The following is a 16,554-nucleotide window of genomic DNA, read 5'->3' as shown; positions in this document are numbered from 1 at the left end:
TAATGTAATTGTATACTTCATGAGCTCACATAAGACTGAATTCCTGTGTATTTCTACTCTTGTCGGCTATTAGTACGTTAAAAGTTCCATCAAACTCATACTCATCAATATTATTTCTATTTTCCGGTTATTACGTTTTCCCGCCTCGAATAAATCTCGAGGAGTGTATCCGTCGATATCCACTGCAGAAAGCTGCGCACCAGCTGTTACAAGCTCTTTGATAATTTTTTCCCCCTTGGAAATGAAGTATCTAGGAGAAAGCATCGCGCCTACCACGACGTGGAGTGGTGTTCGCTTATAGCGGTCTATACAATTAACATTGACCTTCAATTTAGAGATCAAGATACCAACAAGGCGGACCTGTAAGTTTTGCGCAGCGACATGTAAAGGAGTGGCGCCGTCGCAGCCTCTGCAAGATGCGTTAGGGTCAATTTTGCAGTGATCCAAAAAGTATTCTATGGCTGCTGAATTGCCTCGCTGCATAGATAGAGATAATGCCGTTTCATAGCAGGAGTCATGCTGTTTTATCGATGCTATGTTGCCAAGCGCACCATATTGGATGCTATATTCCCGACCGGACATATCAAGGAAATGATGACTATGCCACTTATCATCATGGCATTTTACTTTGGCTGTTCGAAAATGCGGATCGACTCCGAGTTTCTCGATAATTAACCGGAGTATATTAGTTTTGTCCTTCTCAATTTCATATATGCCAATGGGCTCTTTGTAATCATAGACTGCAAAATGTATTGCACCCCATCCCAAATCTTCATTGGGTTCGGGGAGTGGCATGTTAAAACTCTTTATCAAGTATTCAACAACATTCGATCGGCGGTATATCAGTGCTAAATGCATTGCACCGAGGCCCCATCTGTTCACCGCTTTCGAGTCAACGTCAGGGTGTTTCAAAAGTAATTGGATTGTTTCGGTATTGCCACGCTCAATGGCCATGTGAAGAGGCGTGTTTCCACTCCCGTCTCGGCAATTCACATTTAGTGCGCATCTCGATTTTGAAGTCTGCCTCAGCGACCACCATTTGCGGTAAGATTTTGTTTCATGGTGAGGCTTCCATTCAAGCAAAAAATTCACTAACTTAGGTCGATCAAACAAAACCGCGTATATCAAAGGGAATTTTATTTGGTTTGTGCCGTTGATGTTTGCACCGCAGGTTAGTAGAAATTCGGCTACTTCGCGATGGCCACGCAGCGCAGCGTAGCTCAATGGCGTGTTCTTGCCGCTGGCTTCGCAGTCATGATTAACTCCATTTTTCATGAGTAATTTGACAACAGGGAGATGTCCATTAAAAGAGGCTGCGAGGAGAGCAGCTTCCTTAGCTTTTTTGGAAAATAAATACTTCCAGTATAGCCAATGTCCTTTCTCTTCCAGGATTCTCCGCATGAGAACGGTCAAACCAAGCTGAGCCGCTGCAGATAATAATTTGCCATCTAGTAAAGAGAGATCCCATTTGGTCCAAGGTTTTCAGGTCGAAAAGTTGAAAAAGAATTGTGGGTATTGGTCCATTATATTGACGCCCTGCCGGCTGGAATGATTAAAGTGTTTATCCCATTGTCGTATTGCGTATTCAATAAACGGATACTGAAGGCTTTTCGGTGCCTCTTCCTCGGTTTGTAAGGGTTGTATTTCTGGAAATAACCCCATAGCTTTGATATATTTAAGAATAAATTCCTCCTTAAGCAATACTTCTTGAAAGTAGGCAATACAAACAGATGCCAATTTCGAATGCTCCACTTCAACGGTTGATAGTGAAAACCACGGCACCTTCCCATTATCCAAAATATGCCTTGTTAAAAAGTCGTAGGCACTTTGGTGAACTAGACTTATGGTATCGTCTGATATGCTTATCAAATGACCGCAGTATGCTAATTTGCCTCGCAAAACAGCTTCTTTATCTAGCAAGTTGGTGGGCTGGATCCCCAGAGCGGAGGCAAGTTCACTGAGTGTGAGCGGCCGAACTGCAAATGTGCACCATCGAAGAATATCCAGAGATAGATCTCGATGAAAGGGATCTACTTGCTCGAGAATTCTTTCATAAAGCGAATGTAATCCCTGTGGAAGCTGGTCTAACCTCACTTCCACCTCAGATACTTCCACCTTTTCAAGATCTTTAACAACAAAGCTGACCCACAGGTATGTGCCCTCAGACTTTTCTTTTAATTTCTTTTTGACATGATCTGTCAACTCAGCTGGATAGTGCTTGCTCTCAGAGAGCTCCACAACGCGCGTTGAGATATACAAATCTAGCCCGTCGTTGACTTCTGATTTCGCGTCTGGATCAAGACGAATTCTCAAAAATTGGCCTAGTGAATCCTCAAGGAATCGTGGGTGTTCTCGACTCAGAACTATTATTTTAAGCCCAGGCGAGGTGCTTGTGATTCTATTGAGCTTTTGTAAAAGGTCCTATAATGATTCTGGCTCGCACTCGTCTAGCCCATCAAGAATACAAGACACTTGCGATCCTCCAATATCGTTTGTCATTTCAAGAAATATTTTCCAGATGGTTTCGAATGAGTTTTGCCGGAACATCTGATCCTTCTGAATCTCATAAGTGGGAAGGATATGTGTGATTAGATCCTCTTTTTGCTCCAGGAGTTGGAAGAGCAATCCCCGAACAATAGCAACGGCGCTATTCCGCGTATCGTCTTTGGCATCACAGAAGAAAAAAGTTGAATAATGGCGCGGCTCATGATCGAGAGATCTGAAATACATCGAGAGATATTCCGTGAGGTAAATCGATAACATCGTTTTGCCCAAGCCCGGGCCGCCCGATATCCAAAGCAGCCCACCGTCGGATGTTATCCATTTGACAAACTCGTCTTTCTGAGTGATCCAGTCGCAAGTGCCGCTTACAATTTCTCCTTTGGACGTGATAAGCTTGGCGCGATCAATTGCAGGGTCTGTAATGAAGAGAGCCTGAACACATTTTTTACTGGAATCGGCTGTTTGCCCTAGACTGTCCAGTTTGGTTTCGATGGATTGATATCCGGCTGCCAGATTTTCTGTCATTGAAGCAGTATGGCTGGCGGTGTAGACAAAATTAGCCCATTGGGCATCTAGCGTTGAGCATTCCTCACTTACAGGTTAATGAGAGTATTAAGTGTGCTGTACTCATGATCAAGTATGTTGAATAGCCTCGTAATATTTTCTGCTTCGTTTAAGCTGCATATAGCTTTCGAAGTCTTCCTCGGCAACGAGTTCGTGGGCTCGAATGAAATCTTGTCCAAAAGAGTTTGCAACTCTCGTATGTGACTTTCACACCGAGTTAATATATTTTCAAATTCGACTGTTTGCAAAGTCTTTGTGCCTTTTATTTGTGTTGCAAGAGAGGCAAGGCTGTCAATTCGCTCAATCTGTTGCTGTATTCGGGCTGGGGCATCTTGAATCTCGCCAACCACAGATTTAATGAACTTGGCGGTCTCGAGAGCAACTTTGCCGAACTGTTCAGCCGCTGCTGCAACACCCAAGAGCTCAACGCCAGACATGTTGCAAAATACAAAACATTCATAAGAATAATATTAAGATACCTTGTTGAGATACCAGAGCTACAGGTGCGGGGCTTTTTATATACGAATATCGTCAGGCTCAGCGATAGAGCCCAATTAGATGCGTGTCGCCGTTGGATTGGCTAGACTCTGCAAAGATGCATCAGTATAGGTGTGTGCATGCCGCTGTGGTTGGCTTATGCAGTTTCATTACCATAATTTGATGAATTAAATAAACAAACATGGCAGTGTATAAATCAAGATGATTCGAGGCTAGTTTCAAAGGAGGTTCAAGAAAAAAAAAAATTTATAGGTTTATCTTCTAAGAGTCCAGGCAGAATTTGTAATAATATGTAAAGGCTGTAACCATCACTTATTCTGTTTATAGAGCAATGTTTTGTGCGCCCCTGCATGTCATATAGAATAGAGCTCCATAGTACGACACCGAGATTCAGCCACAGCTTCAATGGCAAAACAAAATAGTTTGCAGTGTAATACGGTATAAGTCCACTACCTGTATATGGTATGCCGATGTTGCTGTAGAGAGCTAAAAAATCTGCCTTGCTGCCTGCTGCTGGCAACCATGTGTATTTAGCCTTGCCAGGGACACAACTTTTGCTGAGCCTAACAAAAGTCACCGCTGAAACTCTCTACATAATCACTGCAACACTCTTTTCAACTCACTGTGTTAATGCGATCCTCATACCTCGCATTGAGCATCCTCTTCCATGTCTCTCCCCCAATGGCCAACCCTGCAGGGAAAAGCTAAATGCCGGAAACTTTTCCATTTTGACACGCTTCATCAAATTTATTGGCTTAGGGATCGATGTAGCTGCAAGCTGGGACACTGCGTATAATGCTTTCTGTCCCAAAGACAAGGCTGCTCTACCATCGAACTAACTATACAACACAGCAACGAGGAAAATTTTACATTCAATCGTTTCGAAACCACATTCTTCATTTCAACTTTACCTTGGCTTGAAAAATGCCTGGCCAAACCTCTTGTGAAGCGCTACCTCCAAGAAAACCGCCACCGAAAACTTGTTCATATCATTACTAGCTACTGATGCTACCGTCCAGACCAACAAACGTTCTGCCTCTGCCTAACAAGGTTGGCATAGAGATACCGGGCAGCGAACGAATTTTACCATGGACTACCAAGCCTGAGATAGCTACAAAGCAACAAGTAAAGGATAATGTGAGCTGGGAAAATCGTGGTGACCTTATCTTTGCGTATAGGGTAAGCAAAGCGTGGATTAAGAAGGGTTCCATACTAGAAGACCATTATGCCAGGGGCGCAATGTTTGCAAAACATGTGACAACCGCGGTGAAACCCGTAGTGAATAGTACGCTAGAAGTTGAAAAGGTGGAAGAGGTAGATCCAGTGGAAGAGGGGCTTGTAAAAGAAGAGATGATCGATGGCGATGAGAGAATTATCATAGCAATACCAGAAAGAGCAGACTGTTCATGGGCTTGAAATACATATCAAAATCAGGAAACCAAAAAGAAGAGCAAATGCCTTTCTGTTTCCAATCTGGAGGTCCAACATTAGTGTCTTTTCTTTCACTTCAGCCTTTATTGTTATAGGCAAAATATCACTCTATCGCGTATCGCGTATCTTTATATCCTACTCCGTACAGCGCTCGATAACAAGCTGTGGTCCCGTTATATAAGAGCACATAGTATATCCTCTATATTAGTCTGTAAATCTGCGGTCCCTACGCCACCCCCACACAAAGACTAAATGCTCAGAGCCTCCACTGAACAAAGCCATCTTACAAGCTTTATCACATAAACATAATCATGGCAGCTGCGCAGTCGAGCCAACTGGACGAACCTCCATACCCCTCATTTGAGGAGCTTCGGAGCAATGAGGAGCGCGTTCTTTTCTCTCCCGCCGCCAAGCGTCTCTACTGGCCTCTAGAAGGCGTCTTCCCTTCGGCAATATCCGTCATGAGGACTGCTCGCAGCGTGAGCGAGCTCGATCCCTTGTTTAGACCAGACACCAGCGGCAGCGGTAGTGGCACCTGGCATGAGATCGCATCGCTGCCTCTGACGGACCCAAAAGTCTCTTCTGTTGAGGCTTCACTGCGCGACCTTGACCAATGGGAGTCTGATTGGCTGGCATGGCATAGAGACCATACTGGACCTGAGTTTAACGCCGAGTATGTCACCTATGGAGATCTCAGCGATGAAGACCGGCCATACGCAAGTGAGCCCAATGAGGATGGCAGCTGGGAGGAGGACTCGGATACTGAGTTTCTCATCCGATGTTGCGGAGACGATAGACCGCTCAGGAAGAGAGGGCTGAAGATTAAAGTTACACCTTCCGCAGGCAACGACTTTGTCACTGTGCGTGATTATGTTAGTGGTGAGCGTTGAAGTCTCTCCTCTAGGACTTTGAAGAGCTTTTCTAACCATCAGTCTCAGCCGTGCATCCATGGCTCATGGGCTTACGTGGGGACATTCTACGAGCAAAGACTGTTGCACGTCCCGGGGCGTATGTTGAGTCAGTGGTCAACACCGAATGGATGGTTAGCAACCTGACAGCGCCGCAACACGAAATAATGACAAAGGAGTTTTGGATTGAGATGCATCGCCCGCCACGCCCTATGGATGCTGCAACCTCCAGGTTCCTGCAAAGAATAGGCGCAAGGACAGCCCCGTAATTCACGGGCCGTCTTGTCGTCTGGCCCACCACTCAGCCGGCTAGACACAAAATTTCTAATCTAGCATGTAATATGGACGCTGAGGAAATGGAGCTCGGCTCTCTATAGGAATTATAAAGGTGATTAACGGGTTATGGAGGTGAAGTTTTTCAAAAATCACCTTAAAAGTATCAAAACCTTCAATTCTTCATCCATGTACATGTATTTCATTAGGAAGCAGTAGATCACTATGAATATTCTGCTAAACAAGAACTCTTTCTCTCGCCACCCAGCAATGAAATTTTTAAGGGGACGCTGTCGCAGACGCACAATACGAGCTTCCAAACGCAATCACTGTTGAAGCAACAGCGGTGCCACATGCTCCGTTTGAGCAGTCCCTCAGCCCGTATCCAAAGTTGACATTCTTGCAAAGGCACTTGGGATCCGGGCTCGCGCAACCAAGTTGCGAGTACTGAGCCAGCATGTTGTTAAAGCAGGTCTGACCACAGGCGGGCAGGGAGCCAACGCCGGTGACAGCGGCTGTGTGAGTCGCTGATGCGGTAGAGCAGTATGCACTCCCAAAGGCAATCACTGTTGAAGCAACGGCTGTTCCGCAAGCGCCATTTGAACAGTCGCGGAGGCCGTTGCTAAAGTCGACATTGTTGCATAGGCAGTAAGAATCCTGAGGACTGGGGCAGCCCAGCTGCGAGTACTGAGCCAGCATGTTGTTAAAACACGTCTGACCACAGGAAGGCAAAGCAGCTTCGCCAGTGGTTGTTGGTTTATGAGTAGCAAATGCAGTAGAGCAATACGCACTCCCAAAGGCAATAACTGTCGAAGCAACAGCTGTTCCGCAGGCACCGTTTGAACAGTCACGAAGGCCATTGCTAAAGTCGACGTTGTTGCATAGGCAGTAGGCGTCTAGTGCGTTACATCCGAGAGAAGAGTACTGAGCGAGCATGTTGTTGAAGCAAAGCTGGCCGCACGAAGGCAAAGCAGCTTCGCCAGGGATGGAGGTGTTGGGGGGCTTCGCCGACGTGGTGGTAGTTGCATGGGTACTTGCCGGTTTGGAAGAGGGAGTTGATGATTTTGAGCTGACTGTGGTCGTGTGTCCGCTCGTTGTCACTTTGGTGGATGAGGAGGAGACCTTGGATGAGGAGGAGGTCTTGGATGAGGACGCCTTGGATGAAGAGCTCGTAGATGAAGAGCCCGTGTTCGGAGTGGTACAATTTCCAAACTGAGGTTGGCTAAAGGCTCACGTTAACTATGTTGTTCTCGCCATGATAGTGGCGTGATACAAAGGAGAAGAAAGTTCAAGAGTAACTCAAAGGGGGACAAAACGGGCTCAGATTAAACTCACCATCCCTCCCCACAATCTGAAGCCAATGAGCCGCATATGCCATCCTTGTTGCAGCAGTTCCCATAGACTACGCTGCAGGTGTAGTGGTTTGTTCCGCCGCAGGTTCCGTCCGTCGTGTTGCCGTTCAACCACGAAGGCGGGCCCGTGGGCTGGCTCGGAACCGTGCAGTTCCCAAGCTGGCACACGCCGTATCCGCAAAAGGACTCGCCGGTGCCGCACTTCCCGTCCGCGTTACAGCAGTCGCCCCAGACTCCGGCGCACTGCTTGTAGCCGTGCTGGTGGCCGCACTCGCCGGTGGTGGTGAAGACGGAGTCTCCTGCGCAAGCGCCTTCGTAGCAAGTTCCGTCTGCGCAGTCTTCTCTGGTTTTGGGAACTCGGTGTTAGTACGGACTCGTTGTCAAGATGTGTAGGGTGACTTATATACGCCTGGAGGACTCACGTAGAGTTGCCGCATTTGAACGTGTTTGCATTGCAGCACTGGAATTCTGTTCCAAGACAAGTCGCGTTGCCATTCGGAGGGCCACAGAGTCCGGCTGTAGCTCTTGCCGGCTCAACGACTATTCAATCCGAGTTTACAAGTCAGTTTGCAAGGTCTCAGAGCCTCGATTGCCCAGGGCGTGAAGTTATGAAGTTATGACTTACAACCAGCCACACAATAATCCGTGTCAGCTTTAATATTCCCACAGTCAGGATTCACATCGGGATTCAGCATGAAGAACGTCTCGACGCTGATTCCGTACTGGGCTGCCAACGCGCTGCAGGTGTAGTAGTTAATGTCCATGCCTTCCGTGGTGCCCGCGTACCGGCAGTTCACCGTGCCCGTAGTGATGTTCCCGCCGGAGACTACAGGACTTATCACCACCGGCACGGGGGAAGACGTGGTGCCCACAGAGCTGGAGGCGGCCGTACTTGCGCCGGACGAGAACGAAGAAGTGGGAGTGGGAATGGCGGCAGCTACAAACAGCCCATCTTCAAATTGCCCCGGCTGCCATATCGACGGCGCACATTGGTTTGAGGCTCGAACAGTGGCTGTCAGACAGAGGGCAATGGCCCATGAGGCAAGGTGCCTCGACCAAGATGTTCTCTGAGGCGACTTCATGGCTCTGATGGAGCGATTGAAGTTGGACAACAACTTCAGGCGAGAAATTCAGAAACAGAGAAATCAAGGAGCATCAACGCGGAAGCGGATTCATCTAGTTAATCTTCCAGGAGCAGACCATGAGCTGACCATGAGCTGACCAAGGTAGACAGATAGGTCGTCTTTCTTTGGAAAGGGTCACAAGGGGCTTCTTGACCTGTGAATTTGTTGTGAATTTGGTTGTATCGAAAGCTACGGTAAGGGCAAGTTGGAGGAAAGACTGGGCCTTGACTCCTATTGGCGCTTTCTGAGTTGATCATGCCTAGGAGGAGCAACTGTTTGGGCGAATACAGACTCTAAACTCCGACAATCCTCCCGCTTTCGGCCCTTCGCGGAGAGTCAAAAGCCAAAAGTTCCTCAATAGTAAATTGTCTCAGTTAATGGTGTTAGGCAGGATCTAGATAGCATGACCGACTTATGGGTGATATCAGCCGGCATATACATGTATGGCGCAGGCTCGCATCGCCGACGTGCATGTTCATTCGCTCGGCTGCAAAGTGGAGGTACAGATATAAGGCTGCATGTAATCGGGTGGTCGGTTCCTACATATCGAGCTTCCGATAAAGACAAGCTTCATTTTAGGGTCTTCAGCTCACACAGAGCATAATGCCGTGCCCAGGGGAGTGCTGGGCTGTCCCGCGGCTAAAGTGGTATTGGGGGCCGCATCCTTCATGGAGGCCCTAGGGGCATTATCCAAAATAAGACAAGACAAGTATACTGTAGACGCAGGGGCAGGGTAATGGACTGGGTCAATACACAGTAGGATTCGAAGGAATTACTTAGTCTATTCTCTGATCAGCTGCGGAATCCCATCTTTCCAAATGCTACCTTGAGTAATAACTTGTAAGCAGACAAAATCCGTCTCAATAGGACTTACACTAAGTAAGTGTGCTAAAGCAATATAGTAACTAGCTCTACCAACGCGCCAAAGATGCTCCGCGGCCCCCGAAAACGCTCGGCACTTTGAGTTAATGAGTTAATGATACTACAATGTACTAGTTAGCACCAAAATTCCCCTGATGTGGTATCAAAGGATGAGAGTGGAGAGAGGTGCATGCTTCCATCGCGCGGCACGGCCATGGCCACTTTCAGACTCTGCCTGCATTAGTCGCCCTCCTACTCGTCCTCGTACACATCAAGTCTCCTGACTAGACACGGATAGAGTCATTGCTTCCACGATATGCAATTGTTCAAGATACTAGATCATTCAGGTATATACCATCACTTAGACACAATGACTCTCAAATCACGTTGAGCTTGCTAGAGGCTTTGGTTCCTTACCGGCTTTCTCTCTGTCTCTCGTTGACGGGATGGTAGTCCTACAGCTTGTTGCGCTTCTGGCGCCGTTGTCCTATCTCTTCTTACCTCAAGTCACAGAGGCTCAATACTTACAGGACTACTTGCCTGATACTACCAATCCCGGTAACTACCTATAGTAAGTTTCCGGTCTTTCCCATTGTGCACAGTTGCCGTCTTATCCTCGTAGTCGAAAAGGTAGAAGAGATGTTGAAAGAGCTGTGTCAACTGTGAACGGCATTTGCTAACTTGCACAATTCAAGCAAGTCTGTTCCACAGATTGCGCCATGGCGCGTTATCAACATCGAACCTTATACCATCTACCTGGTCTACAACTGTTACTACATGAGAGAAATCTGCAAGAATGCCGAGCTCTTCGGCGGAACCGCACGAGGGCAGAATCTGCATCCCCAAAGCGGTCTCCCCAATGATGTATATGGCTATGATCTAGACACAGGCGAGGCTCCCACTGGCGAGCCAAAGACTCATCAAGAGTCTCGTCGTACCGCATCTTGCCCGGACAGCTGGAAGAATACCCACACCTGTCCAGAAGCAGACGGGACTCAGAGGAGACCCATGCGACATGACGGCGAGTGGTTTACAACAGCACTTGAACCGGGAACAACTGTCAATAACCTAATGAACCTGCGCGTCAATAACCAGGTTGTCAGATACTCCAATATCCGGTACACGTGCGATGAGTTCCCACCGGCCACCTGGTACGTCTTCTTTCACTCTGAGAAAAGTGAACTTGAAGCTCAGATTTGGCCTGTTCTTACATGGCTGAGTTCAAAAACATGAATAATTCTCGAATCTTGGTGCTAATTCGTTGATCAGGGTTGAAGGTGGAAATGGCTGGGGTGCAGGTACCCCTTCCAACACGCGCTGTGCCGCACTCGCCTGCTCAAACTTCAACGAGCCTGTTGTTAAGGCGGAACAAAACTGTAGGTTAAACAAAAAAGACTAAAAGTAGAAGAAGAAGAAGAAAGGTTTCTCGCTAACCAGTATGAGGGGAACAGGGCAGGGGCTCTCCCATGGCGTGTTACGCTTAGAGCTCCAAAGCGCAGCGCAGAACCAGCCTGGCTATAGTCCATCCAGGTCCATCATTCTCTTCAGGTTTCGCGCCGATAATGACGGCCCGGACGGCATCGCTGCCCGCGTATATGTCATGGAGGATATTGGCAATGCGGATCAATTGGTGGCTGACCGCTATACGACGCAAGCAAAACGCCAAATTCGCGTAAACTCTACCATGACTGGCCCAGGCTTGACGGTGGAAGAGCTCAAAGCCCAGGTAAGGGCAGGTTTGGGCTACGAAACCTTGGTGCACGAGAACTTGACTGTAAGTTGAATCCCAAGAAATTTTGTATTATTTCTCAAGGAGGGTCTGAGAAAGGGGCAAGTTGCAAACCTGCCTGTCTGTTCCTCTCTTGCTCCCACGAGGCACTTGAGTTTGGAAGTAATGTGTCACTGATTATGGATGCCCATGTCTATGTAGGTCAGCAAACCAGATCTGGTTGGTCGATCAATGCCCCTGCTTGACATCCCCGGCATGCCTGGCATGAATCGACCGTCCAATTGGGACCTAGAGGTCAAGATGGAACAACAAGAGGCGAGCTCTCGTATCAACGCAACGCTTCCCAGGAGCCTGCCAGAGAACCTGAAGCCCGTGCCCCAAAGGATCCCATCCCATAAAGTCACGCCGCTGATCAAGAGAGCCACGGCGGCAGAGCTGAGATCCGCCCGCAGCATCGTGACAAAGGCCCTTGCCGAGTCGCAGAAGCTCAACAAGGCGCGCGTGGCGAATCCGCTCCGCAACAAGTACAGCTTGAGGCCCGGGACAAAGATTGCGGGAGGCACGGCTCCGGGCGACAGCAGGATCCAGTCCATCAACAAGGATGTCCCGCCGCTTCTGGTCATCACAGAGGAGATTGCCGCGGCGGCGGCTCTGGTGGCTGAGGCAGAGATGAAGGGCAAGTTACGGAACGTTACGAGGCGCGCTGCAGCAGCTGGCTCGGGAACATTTTGGATGCAAGAGTAAGTGTTGTGTTTGGTTTGTTTAACGAATAAGTGTATTCATTTCATCGTTGATTGTTGGCTCACCATACTTTACAAACGATAGTATTGCCCGTAAAGGCACAGTTCCTTGGGGAGACGATCCCGACTATGTAAGTTTCCTTACCGAGATACTTGCCAACGAGGCTCATCATCTAATGACGAGAAATACAGGTCATCTTCAGAAACGTGCTCGACTATGGAGCGGTGGGCGACGGTGTCACGGTGAGTCTTGAAGTCACACGTCGGCTTTATGTCTTTATTCTAACGTATTTCTTAGGACGATACAAAGGCCATCAACAAGGCCATGGGGACAAACAGCACTCGATGTGGCAAGGGCTGCAACGGGTCAACCACCAAGAACGCAATTGTCTACTTCCCGCCCGGAACCTATCTGGTATCCTCTACCCTTGCCATGCCCTTTGGCACGCAGGTCATTGGTGACGCCAACAACCGGCCGACTCTTGTGGCTGCTCCAAGCTTTGTTGGTCTCGGTGTGCTGTCCACAGATGAGTATACAGGTACAGGAGGCACTGGTATTGACGGCGGAGACCCTGAGTACGTGCATCACTGCTTTCCCCATTAATAACTATCTTCTATAGATCTTGTCGACTATGCGGAAGCTGACTCTAGTCTCCATTTTCTAGGTACTACGTCAACACCGCCAACTTCTACCGTCAGATCCGAAACATCATTATAGACGTTCGACAGGTCACCGCCGGAGCCACCATCACATGCATCCACTATCAAGTTGCTCAAGCCACGAGCACCCAAAACGTCGAGCTGATAGCTAAGTCTGGCACGGAGCAAATGGGTATGTTCGCCGAGAATGGCAGCGGCGGAGGCATCTCCGACATCACATTCACCGGCGGCGGCATTGGTCTCAAGGGGGGCAATCAGCAGTTCACGGCGCAGCGCCTCAACTTTAACGGCTGCGATATTGGAGTCCAAGTCATTTGGGACTGGGGCTGGGTATGGAAGTCTGTTACTATGAAGAATGTGGGCACTGGGTTTCAGCTTGTCGGTGATAATGGTGTTGGAAATAGTGAGTATTCTCTGAGCTTTCCCTTTTAGTATTTTTCCCCATTTCCCGTTCCCATTCCCGTCTGGTGGTGGTTCAGCAATCAGGTGAGAGAATAAACTAGTTGGCAAAACGTATCGACACCGTTAGCACATATCTCAAGGTTATGGACTAAGAATACAATACTGACTATCCTTGTTCTCGCAGTCGGTTCCGTCTCCATCTTGGACTCGTCCTTTACAAGCGTCAATAAAGCAATCGTTGTCAACCCCATCACATCGACTCCTGGAAAGGGCAGCACGGGAGTGTCTCTCGAGAACGTTGCCCTCTCAGGAGTTGGCGTGGCTGTCGCCGATACATCTGGCGCAACTCTTTTAGCTTCATCGGGCCTCATTGACCAGTGGGTCGTCGGCCCAGTCTACGAAGGCGCAGTGACTGCTCGCTCCTTTTCCAAGGGCGGCAAGATTGGAAACTACCGCAGGCACTCGACTCTCTTGGATGGCCAGGGCAACTACTTTGAGCGTGCAAGGCCTCAGTACGAAGATCAGGCGGTTTCGGCGTTTGTGCATACCAAGGACCTCGGCTGTGCAGGAGACGGTTCGACCGACGACACGGCAGCTTTCCAGGCGGCACTGTACGCCAGCCTGGGCAAGATTCTCTTTGTTGACGCCGGAACGTATATCCTCACGTCGACAATCACCATTCCTTCCGGTGCCAAGATTGTGGGTGAGACTTGGTCGCAACTGGCTGCAACGGGCTCCTATTTCTCGGATGCTAGGTACGTACCACATAACATAATGAATACCTCGCTGAATCAACTTCCAATGAAGCCATATCTTTTGGATCCATTTTCTCTCTTCATCCATAGCTGACTATTTGTGTTCTACAGCAACCCCAAAGTCTTCATCAAAGTCGGAACGGACGGCGAAGTTGGCAATGTAGAGATGCAAGACCTTCTGTTCACGACCCGGGGCCCAACGGCCGGTGCCATTCTCGTCGAATGGAATCTCCAGGCTGAGTCTCAAGGCGCCGCCGGGCTTTGGGATTGCCATGCACGAGTAGGAGGTGCCACAGGGACGGAGTTGACACCTGCAGAGTGTCCTCCCGCCACGAGTGGCATCGACCCGGGATGCTCTGCTGCCAGTCTGATGATGCACCTGACGAAATCCGCGTCTGGCTACTTTGAGAACATGTGGCTCTGGGGAGCCGACCATATGATTGAGTAAGTTTGAAATAGAATATGTGGAATATAGTTGCTGACCGAGTTGCCAACAAATCTCAGCGACCCTGATCTAAAAGATGCAAACAATACCATGGTCCAAACCTCCATCTACATTGCTCGTGGCTTCTTGATTGAAAGCACAAATCCCACCTGGTAAGCTTCTTCTTCTCACAGCCTCTGTCTGCAATGGCAAGACTACATGTCATCATGTTAACGAATCATAATAGGCTTTACGGCACTGCCTCGGAGCACTCCGTCTTCTATCAGTACAACTTCCACTCGGCATCAAACATATACGCCGGCATGCTACAGACCGAATCGCCCTACTACCAACCAACGCCCCCGCCACCAGCTCCGTTTGCTAACGTTGTTGGTAAATTTCCCGGGGATCCCGATTATACGTGTGCTGCTGGAGACGAGTTCAGCGGCTGTGACGAATCCTGGTCTACTATCATCACAGGCTCTGAGAACATATTCATCGCGGCCGCAGGCATTTACTCGGTAAGTTGACTTCTTCGACCGGGATTTAGAGAAAGTGTTGAGCTGAATTAACATAATCTTGTACGTATGTAGTGGTTCTCGACCTATGCCCAGACCTGCATCGATACGCAGCAGTGTCAGAAAGCCCTCATGCTTCTCAAAAACAACTTTGCCAACATTCGCATCACGAATCTCGTGACAATCGGCTCCAAGTACATGGCTGTCATGGACGGCAAAGGCATCGCGGCCGCGGACAACCTCAATGTCGACGTCCACCCGGACTGGTCTCAGATCAGCCTTCTCGACGTGGGCAGCAACGGCACCACCAACTTTGACGAGTACCTCTGGATCGACCCTGCGATTTGGGACATGGATCAGCCTCAGTTCACCTGCTCTCCGCCTTGCAATGTCAAGATACCGCCGTGGACCGGCGCAACCAGCACCGTCGACTACCCTCTCATCACCGTCAGCCAAGGATCCTGGACGAGCACAATCACGCAGCCGCCGCTGACCATCACGGAGTGGGTGTTTGAGGCGGCAACGTTGACCCAGGACGCCGCCGCCAAGATGAAACGCGCAGCAGAGACTCTGTGGCCCGTCCCAGCAACGACGCCGTTCTGGCCTGCTGTTGTTTATAATGGCGGCATTGATGGGAAACAGACGACGACGTCCGCCACAGAGCCTTTCCCCAAGCCTCCCAAGTCCATCGGTCCCGGTGCCCCTGCGCCGCCGTCCGGAAGCTGGCCCAAACGCGGCATCCAGCCTATATTCGGCCTTCCCGAAGGTCCGCTGGGGTTGGAATGCTCCTTTCTCAACTTCGTGGACCCTGACTGCGTCACACAGCCGTGGTTCTATGGCAATTTCACTGCTCCTGGAGGCGACGGTGGCGATATTGAAAACCTCTGGGACCAGAGGACGAGATGCCCTGCCACCACCAGCACAAAGTCTTCCACCAGCTCCAAACCATCACCCACTCGACCCGCGCCATCGCATTACGACCAGGGCGACCCGCGGACCAACTCTGTCAAGTGCTACAACAGCGGCGAGACCACCGAGGACATACGGATGCAGAACGCGGCAAAGAGCTTCTGCGGCGACATCTCCAACGACATTCTGGGCCCCGGTTACTTTGCGTCCAAGAAATTTCCGTTCCCGTACAACGGAGGCATTGGCATAGTCGATATCACGATATCGCTGCAGATCAAGCCGCGGTGCAGCTTTGACACCATCAGCGCGTTGAGTCGGAGAGACCTGCAGGGGAGAGACAATCCCAACTTTGACATGACCTTGTGTGAGAAGTACCTGTCTGTGCCTGCGGACAGCTGTAACTGCGCGGGGGTTAATGGGAAGCAGGGGGGTATCGTGGAGAATAACTGCTATATATGGAGGATTGATCCTAATCGTGATTTATAGTGAGGGTGAGGTAGAGGGTTTATTATGCGCTGTAAAGAAGCCGTCTGCATATTACTATATTTCAAGTAATACACATTTACTTTACCAAGAAGTTGAGTAGAATTCTCGTTTCGCAAATAGATTATGTTGGGAGATTGCAGTGGGACTTTGGAGTAAGAAGTGAGCACCGATGACCCGAATCCATTACTTTGCCTAGCTGTTAATTTTAACAATTCATTCAAAACCTGGCTGACAGACCAACTGACAGTTGGAAAAGTTCTGTCAAACTTCATCATTTTTGGTCGCAACCTGTCAACATCTATGCCAGCTGCTCCATCGAAGCCCAATAAAAACCCACTACCAACACCTAAAATCAACTGCTCATCACCTAAGCCTCCAAAATTTTATTCATTCCCTCTATCTGTGAATATTTCAATTC

At 49.1% G+C, this 16,554-nt stretch overlaps 4 protein-coding genes across 4 annotated transcripts; 2 read left to right on the top strand and 2 right to left on the bottom strand.

The window, feature by feature from the left end:
• Nucleotides 1–2,421: 2,421 nt before the first annotated feature.
• TrAFT101_000232 (uncharacterized protein) lies at nt 2,422–3,503 on the bottom strand (the record flags this gene model as incomplete). Its single annotated transcript, XM_066125950.1, has 2 exons — nt 2,422–3,040; nt 3,100–3,503. 2 exons carry the CDS (start codon nt 3,501–3,503, stop codon nt 2,422–2,424), a joined length of 1,023 nt encoding a protein of 340 aa, XP_065982047.1.
• A 1,696-nt stretch (nt 3,504–5,199) lies between these two features.
• TrAFT101_000231 (uncharacterized protein) lies at nt 5,200–6,460 on the top strand. The gene is made up of 2 exons (XM_024902830.2): nt 5,200–5,874; nt 5,934–6,460. Exons 1-2 carry the CDS (start codon nt 5,307–5,309, stop codon nt 6,170–6,172), a joined length of 807 nt encoding a protein of 268 aa, XP_024755937.2. The 5' UTR covers nt 5,200–5,306; the 3' UTR covers nt 6,173–6,460.
• TrAFT101_000230 (uncharacterized protein) lies at nt 6,266–8,874 on the bottom strand. Its single transcript, XM_024901276.2, has 4 exons — nt 8,154–8,874; nt 7,951–8,068; nt 7,512–7,871; nt 6,266–7,398 (listed from the first exon to the last, which is right to left on the bottom strand). The coding sequence occupies exons 1-4, from the start codon at nt 8,608–8,610 to the stop codon at nt 6,456–6,458; spliced, it is 1,878 nt and encodes a 625-aa protein (XP_024755936.1). The 5' UTR covers nt 8,611–8,874; the 3' UTR covers nt 6,266–6,455.
• A 1,011-nt stretch (nt 8,875–9,885) lies between these two features.
• TrAFT101_000229 (uncharacterized protein) lies at nt 9,886–16,145 on the top strand. Its single transcript, XM_024902829.2, has 14 exons — nt 9,886–10,084; nt 10,209–10,664; nt 10,783–10,889; nt 10,965–11,287; nt 11,444–11,982; nt 12,068–12,113; nt 12,175–12,225; nt 12,281–12,558; nt 12,648–13,045; nt 13,229–13,799; nt 13,911–14,243; nt 14,304–14,396; nt 14,471–14,744; nt 14,817–16,145. Exons 1-14 carry the CDS (start codon nt 9,960–9,962, stop codon nt 16,134–16,136), a joined length of 4,914 nt encoding a protein of 1,637 aa, XP_024755935.2. The 5' UTR covers nt 9,886–9,959; the 3' UTR covers nt 16,137–16,145.
• The last annotated feature ends 409 nt before the right edge of the window (nt 16,146–16,554 follow it).

Source organism: Trichoderma asperellum, chromosome 1 (assembly GCF_020647865.1).
Source record: "Trichoderma asperellum chromosome 1, complete sequence".
Taxonomy (NCBI): Eukaryota; Fungi; Ascomycota; class Sordariomycetes; order Hypocreales; family Hypocreaceae; genus Trichoderma; species Trichoderma asperellum.
Note: the sequence above shows the minus strand (reverse complement) of the source record. Positions and strands in the feature narration are given on the sequence as shown.